This window comes from Chinchilla lanigera, unplaced genomic scaffold (genome assembly GCF_000276665.1).
Source record: "Chinchilla lanigera isolate Chin_1 unplaced genomic scaffold, ChiLan1.0 scaffold00131, whole genome shotgun sequence".
NCBI lineage: Eukaryota > Metazoa > Chordata > Mammalia > Rodentia > Chinchillidae > Chinchilla > Chinchilla lanigera.
In genome coordinates, this window is record NW_004955532.1 from 3,681,397 (window position 1) to 3,691,933 (window position 10,537).

At 60.3% G+C, this 10,537-nt stretch overlaps 1 protein-coding gene and 1 long non-coding RNA gene across 2 annotated transcripts; one reads left to right on the forward strand and one right to left on the reverse strand.

Moving 5' to 3' along the window:
• Positions 1-548: 548 nt before the first annotated feature.
• LOC102026470 lies at positions 549-3,993 on the forward strand. Its single transcript, XR_264734.2, has 2 exons — positions 549-669; positions 983-3,993. It is a non-coding gene; the product is annotated as an uncharacterized LOC102026470 (long non-coding RNA).
• On the reverse strand, positions 3,741-10,537 carry Dusp7 (dual specificity phosphatase 7; the record flags this gene model as incomplete). Its single annotated transcript, XM_005410343.2, is given in 3 exon segments — positions 3,741-5,766; positions 8,395-8,829; positions 10,181-10,537. Coding segments are annotated over 3 exon segments (1,100 nt in total), but the record flags the coding sequence as incomplete, so codon positions are not given.

Consider the following 10,537-nt stretch of genomic DNA (forward strand, 5'->3'; position numbering starts at 1 on the left):
GAGGGCAGCCAGCCCAGGCCGGGGCTCGAGCTGAGGACAGACGGCCCCCAACACATGGCTGAGCCCAGTGCGTGTGCCTGGCGTAGTCAACACTCGTCCTCTCTAAATCAGTAACAGTAATAGTCCCATGTGAAAGACAAACAGTCCTGCTTTCTCTTTGGAAGGCGGTTCAGAAAAATGGAGCCCAGATGTTTGCCCCAGAAATGCCACTTCTGGGCATGAGGCCCAAGGGAAAAGGTCTGAGATGCAGGAGATACCACACCTAGATGCCCTGCCCATGGTGCCAGAGGGACAAGTGAGACGCAAGACCGCCAGAGGGCCACACCACCAGGGAGGGGCATAGTACCCAGCCTGCTCTTCCAGGGGCTGCAGGCCGGGCTGTGCGGGAGCTGGGGCACGTTCCCCCAGGGAGTGGGGTTGGGACTGGCACCAGCACATCCCCTGGCTAAGACTCACCTTTTTTTTTTTTTTTTCTTTGAGGCAGGGTCTCACGTTATAGTTCAGGCTGACCTTGAACTCACTGTGTAGCCCAGACGTGCTTTGAACTCCTAATGATCCTCCTGCTTCAGCTTCATGAGTGCTGGGATTACAGGCGTGTGCCCCCACACCCAGCAGGCCCATCCTTCTTCATGGGACGGTGACTGGCATTCAGACCACGGCCACAGGCAAGTAAGCTGGCTGCATCCTGGTGCTGGCCACCCGTGGGCCCATGGTTCTGCAGATAGATGGGTCTTTTTCTGAGCATCTCCTCTGCAGCCACATGGTCTGGCCCTCCCGACCTACCCAGAACAACTGTCCCTGCCTCCTTGCTGTGTGCTGACCCTCACACTTGTCCTCCACTCAGCACCTAGGGCTTCTGATTGTGACAGTCACCCCCAGCCGCCATGGGCTTGAAGACCTCAGGGGCCCCTGCCCCTCGAGGAGGCTCCTCCCCAGCCCCTGCCGGTGTGGAAGGGCACTGCAGCCTCTTTCTCCTTTGCAGGCAGCACTTGGGCCAGACGAAGAGGCAGCGTGAAGGGGCACGGGACGTCACAGGCGGACACTGCACTGTGGAGGTGCACAGCCCGGGGACCCCGCTGGGACCCGAGTCCTGTGTCGCGGCCATGGCGCCTCCAGTGACGGATGGTCTTCAATGGCTGTGCGCACGCAGGGATGACTTCACCCAGGACACACCCGGAGAGGGAGCTAGAGTCGAGGCAGGCAGCACCTCAGCCCTACGGGACCTGCTTGGACTTGCTCAGTCTGACGAATGAGAGGCTGTGTGCACCACATGTGTGAGTGTGTGTGTCTGTCCCAGGGCCGGAGGGCTTAAGCCTGATGGAGGAGGCGGACCTGGTGAAAAGACTCAGGGAAGCAGGGACCAAGGGGACTGGGTTCTCCCTTGACTGACTCATTCTGTGACACTTCAGGGCAGGACACTTCCGAGCCATCCCAGGGTCCCTGGTGTCAGGTGGAGCAGTCCTAGGAGGCCTCTGGGAGGAGACAAGGAGGCTGTGTCCCATGGAATACAGAACACACAGGAGAAAGCTGTCAAAGATCAGAGCCTGGCTGTCCCTGCGCTCCCTCCGGAGAAGCCTGGCTCCCACACAGGCCCTGGGGCTTCTGCGGAGGGTTTGGTGTGGGCACTGGTGCTCCAGACACATCCTTCCTGATGCAGAGGCGGCCTGATGCTGGACTCCAGCACAGGGAGGGGGCAGATTCCAGCACAGGCTTGCTGCCTGCCCCCACCCTGCCCATACCTTCACAGTGGGGCGGCCCAGTGGGGGCAGCAGCGGGATAAGCCCCTCTCGATGCGCAGAGCAGGACCGCCCTACAGTGTGCTCATTCTTTGCTGTCTCCTGGTCAGATCTCTTCAAAGTGACCACTCCACAGGGCTACAAGTTCTTCCTGGTGTCCAGGCTTAGTCACTCTTGCTGGTGCACCTGATTCATTTATCAGAGGACAAGTCGAGGGCCCTATTACCCTGCCACCCAGTCTGACATCACTAAACTGTCCCTGGGCCATGTTCCCACTCCCAGGTCTGCCCAGTGGCACAGGAAGTGGCTGCTGGATGAATGTGCAGGTGACTAAGGGCTTGGATCTGCCTCCCAGGAAGTGGCTGAGAAGCAGCTAAGCAGCAGCTGGGTGCCTGGGGCCAGGGCTGAGACGGAGACAGAAACAGAGACCCAGGGGGCGGGCAGCTGGTCAGGACGAGCAGCACAGCTTAAGAGAGACCAAGCAGCCCCAGGGAGCGAGGTGTTCAAGGCTCAGAGGGTGCTGGCGTCAAGGGCCCAGCCAGGGCCAGGCCAAGGCTGGTGGGGTTATGGGACACCCCTGGGACCCGGGGTGTGGGAAGTGGCCCAGGGCAGCATGGCCTACCCTCACGTTGCAGAGTAAGGACCAGGACCCTGCCACCTGGTCACAGCCTGGGTCCCTGTTTCCTGTCAGGAGCCCTAGCCAGGCACAGTGCTGAGGTGGGGATTTCCAGAGATGGCCCTGAGGGTCAGAGAGGCCACATGGCCTACAACTGCGTGCAAGGAAAGCTGTGGGGTTGGTCCCTCGTGTACTCCCTGACCCCCAGGCCTGTTTCAGGAGTCAGTTCAGGAGGTGACTGCTGCCCCATCCGGTCCTGTACTTGGGCACGCTGGCACTGCCAGGCACTTACTTGGCCCGTTGAGGGCCCAGCCCCCAGCCCAGCACCCGCGGGCTTCCCCAGCCCTGGGTGAGGGCAGCAGAAGGAACAAAGGCGCAGTCTCTGCCTGCTCAAGCCCCCACCCCCTTGCCTGCCCCTGGCACAGAAGGACCAGGGCCCTGAGGGAGCCTGAGAGCGAGGGCAACACCCACCCTTGCCAGCACTGAGAGCCCTTCTTCCCCTCACCCCACGGTGCAAGCCCGCTGCGGAGCAACACGGTTTCTCCATTCAGGAGCCCAGAGAACTAAGTGGGAGACACAGGGCCAGCACTCACACGGCTGCGACTGGAACCCAGGGCCCACGGTTGGCGGAACCCGGCCTCTGCCCGTCACAGGCCAGGCCGTGAAGGCAGTGACTGTGTCCTGGCCCTGTGTGACTGCGGGTGGCGAGGGGACAGGGTCGGGGAAGGCACAGCCAGGGCAACCCGATGGGAAAGACCGGAAGGGCCGTGTTGCTCTCAGCCTGCCCACCCTGCTGACCACCTCCTACCTGGGGCCACCCGGGCCTGATCACACAGCCTGCTGAAGGGACACAGCTGTTGGAAGCAGAAGTGGGGGAACTGAGTTGGCACCCAGGCCTCCTAAGTCCCTGCTTGGGGCTCACCTGACGCAGCCAGGGAGGCATACCCTGCTTGGAACTTCACATCCACCCTACTGGAAACAGGGTTGAGGCCCCTGGGAGTGCCCCTTCCTCCCCACAGCCACGGCCACCATCCTCAGGTCTTTCCCTGCCCCTGGCTGCAGCCTGGGCCTCTCTCTGCCCACACCCTGCCTGTGGAAGCCTTGGTGATGCAGGCCCGAGCAGGGCTGATGCCTCCTTGCAAACTGAGGCCCTAAGCAGCACATGAACATAACGAGCTCCCCAGGCTCATGTGAACGGCGCCCACTGTCTGTCTGTGTGCTGGTCCAGCTCTACAGATGGAAGCCGGGGTGCTCCCACCTCGGGGGCACCTCCGGCTTGTCTATACAAGTACCTAGCAGACAAAAGGGAGGTCCAGGCCACGCCTCATGGAACCAGTGCCCCACATCAATGCCCCAGGCCCGCTGCCCTTACCAAACACCAGAACTCATTTTAAAGAAAAAATAATATTTATTTGCAATATAAACAAAGTCCTGTTGCTGGTTTGGGAGATATATATATATATATATATGTATGTGTGTGTGCGTGTATGTGTGTGTGTGTATATGTAGGGTCACAAATTTTCCTTCATAAGCTCATAAAGCAAAACTGGCCACCCTCTGGCATATCATGTACACAACTCAGACACATCTTTCTGGGTTTTTCTTTTTTGAAAAATAAAGAGAGAGAAAGAGAACCATGTACAGCATGGAAGCTTTTTGTCAATCTCTTGACTGTGGCAAGATTTTAATCCGCTGCCCCCAAAAATCCCTGAAAACCACCGTGAGGTAAGATGCAGCGGGGGCAGAGTTTCCGTGGCCGTGCTCGCATGCTGAGTGCTGGCTCCATCAGGGACACCGGCTCCACAGCTGACCCCTTCCTGGCTCCTGGGCAGCCCCAACACCTGGGTGGAACTGAGACTGGAGAAGGAACAAAACTGGAGGAGGCTAACGGAATCCGTGGCTTTGCTCTGCGGATGCTGGGGTGGATAGAGCCTCATGCCCCTCCCACTTCCCACCACGGCCCCATCTGCCCCTGCCCTAGGGTTAGCACAGATGGGGTTTCCTGGTAGCAGAAGGCATGGCAAGATGTGAGTGGGGCAGGCTTCCACGGGGACCAGGGGTCTGCCTGGAAGCTGTGGGTGACCAAAGCTTCAGCCAGGGAAAGTGAAAGGATCTGGGAGGCAGGCTGGGCCCCACCACCCAAGTTTTCCCCAGACGCTGGCCTTCACTCCCAGCTAGAGAGGGGACAGAAACAGAAGTCACGGTGGGTTTAGAAAAGAGCCCAGGCTCCAGCCTCCGAGGCGCTGAGCCCGAGAGGCCAGCGCTACTGCTTGGCAGCCCCGTGCCGCACCCCAGCACAGCAGATGCAGGACCCCCATCTTCTGCCTCAGGCAGGTCTGCAGGACCGCTGGATGGGCAGGGAAGAGGACAAGCAACGCAAAGACCACCGGTCCAGCCCACTGAGCACACTTACAACAGTCGGCACAGGTGATGCAGTGCCACACAGGGCCGGCCCACGCGGGGGATGGCACCACAGGGCCCTGACTCCTGGAGCACAGCAGCTGCCCCTTCCAGAGGGCCAGGTGGAGAAACAGAGGCTTCACACGTGTGCAAAATGCATTTGGTCAAGATCAACACGGGGTTTGTCTTTTCCATTAAGAACAAAAACAAAATACACCAATAACTGCTTTTGGAAATAGGAAGAAAAACAAAACTGAGAACACTTCTCTCTCTCTCAGGATCAAGAAAGACATGAAACACTGGTTTATACCATCCACTGTTGCATGTAGCCTGAAAATAACACTTTTTGTTAAAAAAAGAAAAATCGAGAAGAGCTTGAATACACTCTGAGCTCCGAGGAGCTTGGATTTACCTGCCAAAAGTAAAAAGTAAACTCAGGTTCATGGATGTCTTTAAAAATAGCTGGACAGGCTGGGCCATCAGCAGAAAGGGTGTCCTGGGGAAAAGCTGAGGCCTGCCGGCTCCCCAGTCCACACATCTGTGATCCCAGGCCTCTCCCTGAGGAGGTCCTGCCCGTGGGCCCTGTCCCACTGGACAGTGGGGGAGCTTGGTGCAGCTCAGCCTGGCCCCCAGGCCCAGGCGACGGTGTGGGCTCCTCAGCCAAGGGCAGCAGGCCAGGCCTCCTCCAGGCCCTGAGGACCCGGCCTCACGTGGACTCGAGTGTGTTGAGGGGGAACAGGTTGCGGTTGGTGGGCGTGGAGAAGTAGAGCTGCTCACTGGGCGCGTGGTTGTCACATGGGCTGCTCAGCCCCAGCGTCCGCTCGAAGTCCAGCAGCTGCCCCATGAAGTTGAAGTTGGGGGAGATGTTGGACTTTTTCCTCTTGACGAAGTCATAGGCGTCGTTGAGTGACAGGTTCATCTTCTGCATCAGGTAGGCCACAGTGACCGTCACTGAGCGGCTGATGCCCGCCAGGCAGTGCACCAGGACACCACACTTCTTGGAGCGGGCCTCATCTGAAACACACAGGCAAGGGTCAGGGAGGTGCCATCTGCATGGAGCCTTCCCAAACAGGTGGCAGGAGGGCCACAGCAGTGAGGCTGGGCCCCACGCACTGCCTAGAGGCCAGCTGTGGCCGTCTGACTCGTGAAGAACCTGGCCAGCATGGGCAGGCGGCAACACCGTGCCGTGGACAGGGTCAGAGCACGCTTCTGCTCCAAGTCCCTGCACACCCGTGTCCTGTGTCCTCTTCCGCCCCTCACCTGAGCCTATGTCTTTACAGTGCTCTCATGAGAACCAGAGCCAAGAGAGGGGTCGGCAGACATGCACCGCTGTCACAAGCTGCTGTGATCACTGCTCATCCTGCACTTGCTAAAACTGGTACTGAGGGTGTCACCCACACCCTGGAGGGTCACCAGCACCACAGCCAGTACACTATTTTATCAAAATGGAAACAGGTACAGAGACAAAGCTATAAGCCCAAGGCCACACAGAGGTGCGGCCAGGCTGTGACCAGAGTGGGGGCTGTTTGTCCTCCTGGTGTGGCTCCCACGGGCCCTCCCAGAGCCTCCTGGGAAGCAATCTGCAAGAAGCTCCCCTGGAAGGAAGTGGAGAGCTCTGCACTCAGCTCTGTGCTCTGCCCAGCTAGTCCCCAAGGCCTAAGCGCCAGCTCCTGAAGGCCAGGGGACTCGGGTTGTAGGCATGTCTAGGTCTTCTCAAGTAGGGTCTGCTTAACTGGGGGCCACACTGAACTCAGTGGCCCATGTGCTGGTGACATCTCCCACCACAGCCAATAGGGCCTGGCCAGGAAAACCAACTGCACATCTGGCCACGCAGGCCTGTGATCTCTTCCTCTGAACCACACAGCAGCTCCCTCTTCTGTGCCACAGCCACACTGGGGACACAGACTAGCGAGCCGTCTGGGTTCTTTGCAGCTGCCACTTCCCCAAGTCCAAACCTGCTGGAAGCCAGGCACAAAGTCAGCCCCACGTCCGTGCTCTTCCACAAGACGACACACAGGCTCACAGACTGTTCTCTACTGCCTCGGGGTGACAGAGCTTCCTCTCCCATCTCCACTCACTGGAGGGGATCCAGGATTAAGCACACAGTAGGTGCTTAAATCACTATCAGAAAGTGACAGGAGACCCCTGGCTGTGACACGGGAGGCAGGACCAGCACGGGAGGAGAGAGATGCTGAGGCTCCACGTGAAGCCTTGTGGTCTGACCTTGAGATCTGGGACACGAGAAGGGGGTGGCAGAAAGAAGATGCCAGTGGTGGCACCAGGGTGTGGGGACCGCCTGGCCCTAAGCCTGCCCCCCACTCCAAGGGGGCCCAGAGTGGAACTTTTTCTGCTGGCCTTCTTTTGAGTCCTTTTAGGGCCTGGCTTGACCCTGTTCCACTGAATCCTATGGAACTCTAGGGCTTCAATTCCTTCACTTGTTAAACAGGGAAAAAGGTTCCTCTCAATCTCTGTCCGTATCCTATTCTCTCCCCCTTTCCCTCACCACAGGTGGAGGAATCTTCAAGGGATAAAACACCACAACCCAGGGTCAGCCCTGGGGGACCTGGGGTCCCCTCTCCACTCCCTGCCCTTGGCGGAGACACGGGAACGTGGAGCAGCACCCACAGCCCACTTGGAAGTGTCCCCGGGCAGGCGGGGCTCCAGGCAGCACCGGGCCAGCTCCCTCCTCCAGGCCTTAGCTTCCTTCCTCCCTGCCGGCCAGGCACCTACTTTTGGGTCCCAGTAAGCGGATGGGGTGAGGAAGCCTCCCACTTCCTGTTATTAAAGCTAGCCCGGCCCAGCTGACACCAGACGCCCTCCACTGGACACAGCCAGCTGCCGCTGGGAAACGACTGCCCAGGCCACCCCCGTTCTGCCGCAGAGGCTGGCAGAAACACCGGGTCACAGGCTCAGAGTACAAGTCTTACGTTCACCATGAGCCTGTGTCTCTTCCTCACAGTCTAGGTGAGACCCAAGGCCAGGAGATGACCTGCACTCTGACAGCCTTCAACTAGCAGAGGAGGAGGCAAAAGAAAAACCCAAATCCGCTGAGGCTGGGTGCGAAGGCCTTTCTCAGGCCCCTACCACCTTCTCTGCACGGCCCCGTTACTCTCAGCTAATGCCATAGGCTGCTAAGACCACCTGGGTCCTGCAGAGGCCCTCTGGGGAGCCACACCCCAGCAGCTGCCTGTCTGGATGAGTCTCTGGCTCCAAGGCTGCCTTTTGGTCCTCTCGGCACACAGGAAGGCCCAAAGAGGCACCGTGACAGCCCCCTCCTGGTCAGACACATGCTGAGGCGTGACACAGGCCAAGCGAGGCTTGTGGGAGTCTGTGAACTGTGGGGTTTCCGCTTGCTCAGCCTGAAACGACGGCAAAGCCAGGGAAACCTGAACTGGACAGCACAGAGCCCAGGACTCGGGGGACTGCTCAGGTCTGGACAGGTGGAGGGGCCTGCGGGGCCCGGTGAGTCACAGCAGGCATAGGTCCACCCACAGGCACACGCTGGCACACGCAGGGCACACACAGGTCTCAACAGGCCCAGAGGTTCCCAGTTAGGCAGGGGCGACACCCAGAATCCTGCGTACACCTTGATGTGCCCACCCACCCGCCCACTCACCCTGCCCAGCTCCCAGTACCACCTACCAATGAAGCTGATGGCCTCGGGGAAGAACTGGGAGAGATTCTGGCTCCAGTGGTCAGAGATGGGGATCTGCTTGTAGGTGAACTCGCCACCGTGCTCGAAGGCGTTGGGCAGGTTGGGGGTAACGTTGAGGATGTATTTGATGCCGTACTTGCCGAGCACATCCAAGTTGGTGGAGTCCTTGGCACAGCCGAGGTAGAGGTAGGGCAGAATCTGGACAGGGAAGGCTGGCTGGCTGGGCGGCACAGGGCTGCCATCTGACTCGGTGGCGCTGCTGGGCAGCTCTCGGTCTGACTCGCCGTCGGAGCAGTCAGAGCTGATGCGCAGGCCCCCCAGGCCCAGCACCGAGGTGGGTGGCGAGTCACTTGGTGAGGAGGAGCTGTCCACGTTGGTCTCACAATGCTCCGAGTACTCGGTCTGGAACTTGTTGAAACCACCTGTGGCCGGGGTGAGACACCGATTAGCGTCCAAAGGGGCCGCACGTACCACCAGTGCCGAGGTCCCCATGCCAGCCTTACGGTCGACGCGGCTCCCCTAGGATGCTACCTGTGAACCCTCTCATTCGCTGTCTGCATCTAAACTATGCCCACTTCACAGGGGAGAGACTAAGGCTGAGCTCTGAACCCTCACGTGGAACACTGCAGCGCCCCAGCCACACTACCAGCGTCAGAGGCCTTGAAGACAGGCCCAGCGCGTTCCTCTCCTGCGGCTCCCTTGCCCATGTTAGCATCCAGCAGTGCTCAGCAAGTGAGGGGGAGAGGAAGACACAACCCTGCTCAGGCCAGCACCTGTGGGTCTGCCAACCCCTGCTACAGATGAGACCCTAGGGGCCATCTGGGCCAGCCAGAGGCAGAGAGGGCCTCCGCCCCCTGCCAGAGTATGGACTGCCCACCCCGAAAGCCCGTTGGGGAGCGTGGTGTGAACCTACTGCTTGGTCTTCCCTCCAGCAGAGGCAAGTTTGTCAGAGGGCCCCCTGGCCCATTTCTCTGGGACACTCCCTCAGAACCTAAGACCCCCTGCACCGGGACTGCACAGGGAAGGGCCGCCGGGGTTAGGCAGGGACAGCAAAGACAGGGAGCGGCTTGCAGCTAGGCATGGGCCTGCGCCCGAGGGTGCTGCCGGCCTCCCCTTCCCTGCTGCCGTCCCACTGCCAGCCAGAGGCCATTTTGGAATGTTAATTGGAAACACGGGCTGCAGCCACTCAACTCCCCCCACCCGCCCCTGCCTCCTGCTTCAGTACGCTCTGGGGCACCAGGCTGGGGTTTTGAGGACCCTGGGAGACCTGGCCAGGGCAACGGATGCCGCCTGCAACCTCTCCAAAGGGGCAGCAATTCCCAGATGACGGGCCATGTAGGGATCTCAGAGACCTCAAAATAAAGGGTCCCCAAGTAAAGGAGGGCGGATGGTCCTATGAGAGGTGCCCTTCCCAACCCTGGCCTTCCCAGGACATGAATTCCTGGTTCCGCTGGGGCCCTGCGATGACTGGGTTCCAGAAGGCAGCCTCTGCCTCTCTGGCGGGGCTCAGCGGAACATGGGCGCTGCTGTCGCCCACCAACAGGGAAAAAAGAACACGCCAGGCCAGGAGAAGTTTGTCCCACCCACTTGAATCGTGCCTAGAACGGCCCCCAGCGCCTGCCTGAACCCTTGCTGTGGGGAGGGCGGACACGGGCCAGGGGCGACGTGGCGTCCGGCCTGGCGGATTGAGCGCAGAGGACAGCCTACCGCTGGGGCGCTCGGGAGCCTGCGGGGGAGCCTCACTCCCACAGGGGGTCTGGACGCGTCCCTCACCTTGGAGGTAGTAGGCCTGGCAGCCGTCGTCGCGCAGCTTCTGCAGGAGCAGGCCAAGCACGGAGGCGGGGGCGCCGGGCTCTGGCTGCCACTCGGCCGTGGCCTCGTCGTACAGCAGCACGGTGGCTGCCTTGCAGCGCGTGGCGAAGCGCTCCTTGTCGGCGTGGTTGGGGATGATGGAGCGGATGGGCAGGTTGCCCTTGCGCAGGCGGCGCAGCATGAGGCCCGGGATGGCCAGGTTGATGGCCGTCTCGATGTGCGACGACTCGAAGAGCTCGTGCGGCCGGCAGTCTAGCAGCAGCAGGGACGCGCCACCGCGCGCCTCCAGCTCCTCCTGCAGCCACTCGGCGCTCTTGC